Source organism: Triticum urartu, chromosome 7A (assembly GCF_056163025.1).
Source record: "Triticum urartu cultivar PI428250 chromosome 7A, HENAU_Tu73, whole genome shotgun sequence".
Lineage (NCBI taxonomy): Eukaryota > Viridiplantae > Streptophyta > Magnoliopsida > Poales > Poaceae > Triticum > Triticum urartu.
The window spans coordinates 31,257,203-31,260,683 of record NC_141879.1 but is presented as its reverse complement, the minus strand read 5'-3'; the positions used below and the strand labels follow the sequence as shown (position 1 = coordinate 31,260,683).

At 52.2% G+C, this 3,481-nt stretch overlaps 1 protein-coding gene across 1 annotated transcript; it reads right to left on the bottom strand.

Moving 5' to 3' along the window:
- Nucleotides 1-1,018: 1,018 nt before the first annotated feature.
- LOC147957307 (cytochrome P450 89A2-like) lies at nucleotides 1,019-2,717 on the bottom strand. Its single transcript, XM_087536844.1, has one exon. It carries the CDS (start codon nucleotides 2,661-2,663, stop codon nucleotides 1,227-1,229), a length of 1,437 nt encoding a protein of 478 aa, XP_087392970.1. The 5' UTR covers nucleotides 2,664-2,717; the 3' UTR covers nucleotides 1,019-1,226.
- Nucleotides 2,718-3,481: the final 764 nt, after the last annotated feature.

The window sequence follows — 3,481 nt, the reverse complement described above, 5'->3', positions numbered from 1 at the left end:
TGAACAACTATGTCTGCATTTTGCCACAAGGCTTACGTGGATCATATCTTTCCTATCAGACTGATTTCATCAGGAAAATTCGGGGGATCTGGAGGAGATTCAGGGTCTTGGATAGCAGCGAATACTTCCGACAAATTGGAATTCTATAGGATGCAGAGGGGTAGACATGGGACGAGACTTGCCTGCTCCCCCAGCGTGCTCCCATCCGTGCTCCCGCATACGTGGCATGATTTATTTGGAACAAAATAAGGTCCGGCCCCACCCCCTTAAAATCAAGGCGGGAGATGATTAGATTAGAAAAAAAAAGAGAAAAAGACAGCCGTAGGATGGAATGGGAGCACGTATGGGAGCATGGCGAGGGAGCAGGCAAGCCAGATCCGGTAGACATGTCGCCTTCTTGATCTTTATTTGGTCTTTCCATATTCATGATGTTGAATTACCGAGGACTGAGTCATGGGTGGCAGTGCCAGTGCTTTCTCTGTCTCATCGTACTTGTGATTTCCTGGAATTTTGTGAAATATTGAAGGATATCTTGGAGTGACGAAGTTCCCAATCTTCATGGTAGATGACAGGACACCGGCTGTTGAAGCTGCTCATTGCCTCGTATAGAACGATAGCATCTCATTATTTTTTCCTATGTTTTGCTCATGTTGATTATGATGACATTGTTTTGAATATTCTATCCGTGTGGATGAAAAAAGGAGATGATTTGGTATGCCCTTCTTGGAGAGGACCGAGCGTTCTTGCAATTCAAGCTTTGCTCCATGGTGTGTGATTATATTTAGGACGACAAAGTTGAAGTTTGGGTTGTTATAAAATTTCAGGTTAGACCAATTGTTATTAAAACATACTCCTAATAAGTTATTGTGACAACTATTATGAACAAAAAATTGATCTAGCTAATCAAATTATTGAAGAAATTCTCAAACTTCCGTGCGTTGCACGTGCACTTTTATTATATATGTGCAACATTTACTTAATTATACGCCGGAAACACCGTTACATCAACCACACAAGATAGCAAGAGCACAGAACGATATCATGACGTGCACAGATATACACTAGAGGCGAGATGGCCACCACAAGCTCGTCAGTCGGCATGATGGCCGGCACGGAGTCGCCCATGACACAGGCACACACCACACTGGAAGAAGAAAGACCACGGCTGCCGCCATGCATGCATCCCAACGTGGCCAAAGTAGACGACAAACACCAGACGCCGAGGATTAAGTGCGTCGCGTGAGACGTGCGGAAAGGGGCTTCTTCATCGCCTTGATGAAGGTGTTGAGCTCCGTCATGTCGACGCCGGCGCAGCCCTCCGTCCCCGGAGGCGCCCACTCGAACTCATGCACAAGGGCAGCCAAGAAGCACTTGATGTTCATCATGGCCAGACCCACGCCCGGGCAGAACCTATGCCCGGCGCCGAATGGCATCATCCTTATCTCCTTGGTCCCCGGCAAAGGGCCGACGTCCTCTGCCTCACCGCCGGGAAGGAACCGCTCCGGCCGGAACTCGTCCGGATCGATCCACGTCTTGCCGTCCCTTCCCATGTCTCCAACAGTGAACTGTGCAATGAAGTCGCCGCTGGTTTTTCCTCCGACTCCGAGCACCTCCGCTGCGTCGGCATGGACGTGGCGCTGGACGAAGGGCACCTGTGGATGCAAGCGGAGGGTCTCGAGCACGACCGCGTTCAGATACGGCATGCCACGGATGAGGCTCCTGCTGGAGCTGGCGGCCACGGCCCCGCCGGCGCCGTCGACCTCGTCCCGAAGCTTTTTCTGGATCTCCTGGTCGTTTACCAGGTGGGCGAGGGTCCATTCGATGCTTGCCATCACCGTCCCCGTGCCAGCGCCCAGAAACTCCGACAGCAGGTTCACGAACTCGTCGTCCCTAACAGCGCGCCGCCCTGCACCGTCACCCTTGCCTCCGTCGGGGACGCGTAGGTCGATGAGCGAGTCGACGTATGGACGACGGCCGCCACCGTCGCATGTCGGTCGGGACTCCCGCCGTGCGTCGACAAGAGGGAGGTACAACTCGCCCAACCGGCCGTGTATGGCCAAGAGCCGGCGCAGCCGTCTCCACTCCGCGAGCTTGGCCAACATGGTGCCAGGCGAGGCCCGAGCCTCTCCGACGGCAACCTGCTGGAACTCCCGTATCAGGCAGCCCATGACGCGCACATGCCCCTCGTCCACGTCGTCGCCGAAGCACAGGCGCGCGAGTAGCGAGAAGATGGAAGGGTAGAGGTGGTCGCGGACGACGGCGACCACCGGCAGTTCCTTCCCCAAATTGGCGACGAGGCCATGGATAGCCTCACGCTGCAGCGGCGTGACGTGCCCGAGGCGCGACGGGTGGAGGGTCTCGGAGGTGATGTTGCACCGGAAAGCACGCCAGAGAGGGCCGTACGGCGCGGAGGCTAGGCCGTCGCCATACTGGCCGTGTTTCTTCTCCAGAAAGACCAGAAAGGGCGCCACCGGGCGGTCCGAGAAGTCGTCGGCGTTCTCGACGAGCGCGCGGTGGGCTACCGCAGGATCGGCGATCCTCTGGATCACCACAGCAGCTGGAGCACGGGCACGACTGGTACTAGTAGTGTAGATGTAGCTACGCCGCCTGATCAGTACGGTCAAGCCCAAGAGAAGAAGAGCAATGAGCACAAGGAGCTCCATTTGTTAGATACTCCTACCTGTTGGTTACTTGTGTGTGTGCGTGTGGCCGAGTGTATGCCTTTATATAGCTGTAATCATTTAGGGTAGCACTGATACTACTCATACGTCTCTCTGCCACATGCCCGACACGATATTGTTCTCATTTTTTTAGAAGGTAGGTCATATCTTTTTATAGCAAGATTTGTTGGTTGCTGCTGATCACCCTTGCCGCACCGATGGGTCATATCGTGTCTTGTTATTGATACTTTAGTGGCATTGATAGACACAACCAGTATATCCAAATTAATAACTTGACCGATCGTCCATAATGCTAGCTAAAAATGATTGAGAGTGACATAACATTGGCATGCATGTACACTCACACTTGCATCAGTCTTTTGGTTTGGTTTCCTTTCCTTCCATTGAAAGCTAAAGCTTCGGTCAGTTCTGTGCAGCGTGCTTGCTGCATTATTTGGACTTTATCAAGTGGGAGCAGATGTGCTACATATATATATATAATCGTGAAAAAGACTTTCAATCTATTCATTTTCAATCATCGCAGTACAACAAAACACCAAAAATAATAAAAATTACATCCAGATCCGCAGACCACATAGCGATGATTACAAGCACTGAAGCGAGCCGAAGGCGCGCTGTCATCGCCCCTCCATCGCCACAGTCGGGCACAACTTGTTGTAGTAGACCGTCAGGAAGTCATCGTGCTAAATCCTAATAGGACCAGCGCACCAGAATAGCAACCGCCGCCGATGAAGAATGACGTAGATTAAAAGGATCCAACCCGAAGACATACGAATGTAGAGGAACAACGACCAGATCCG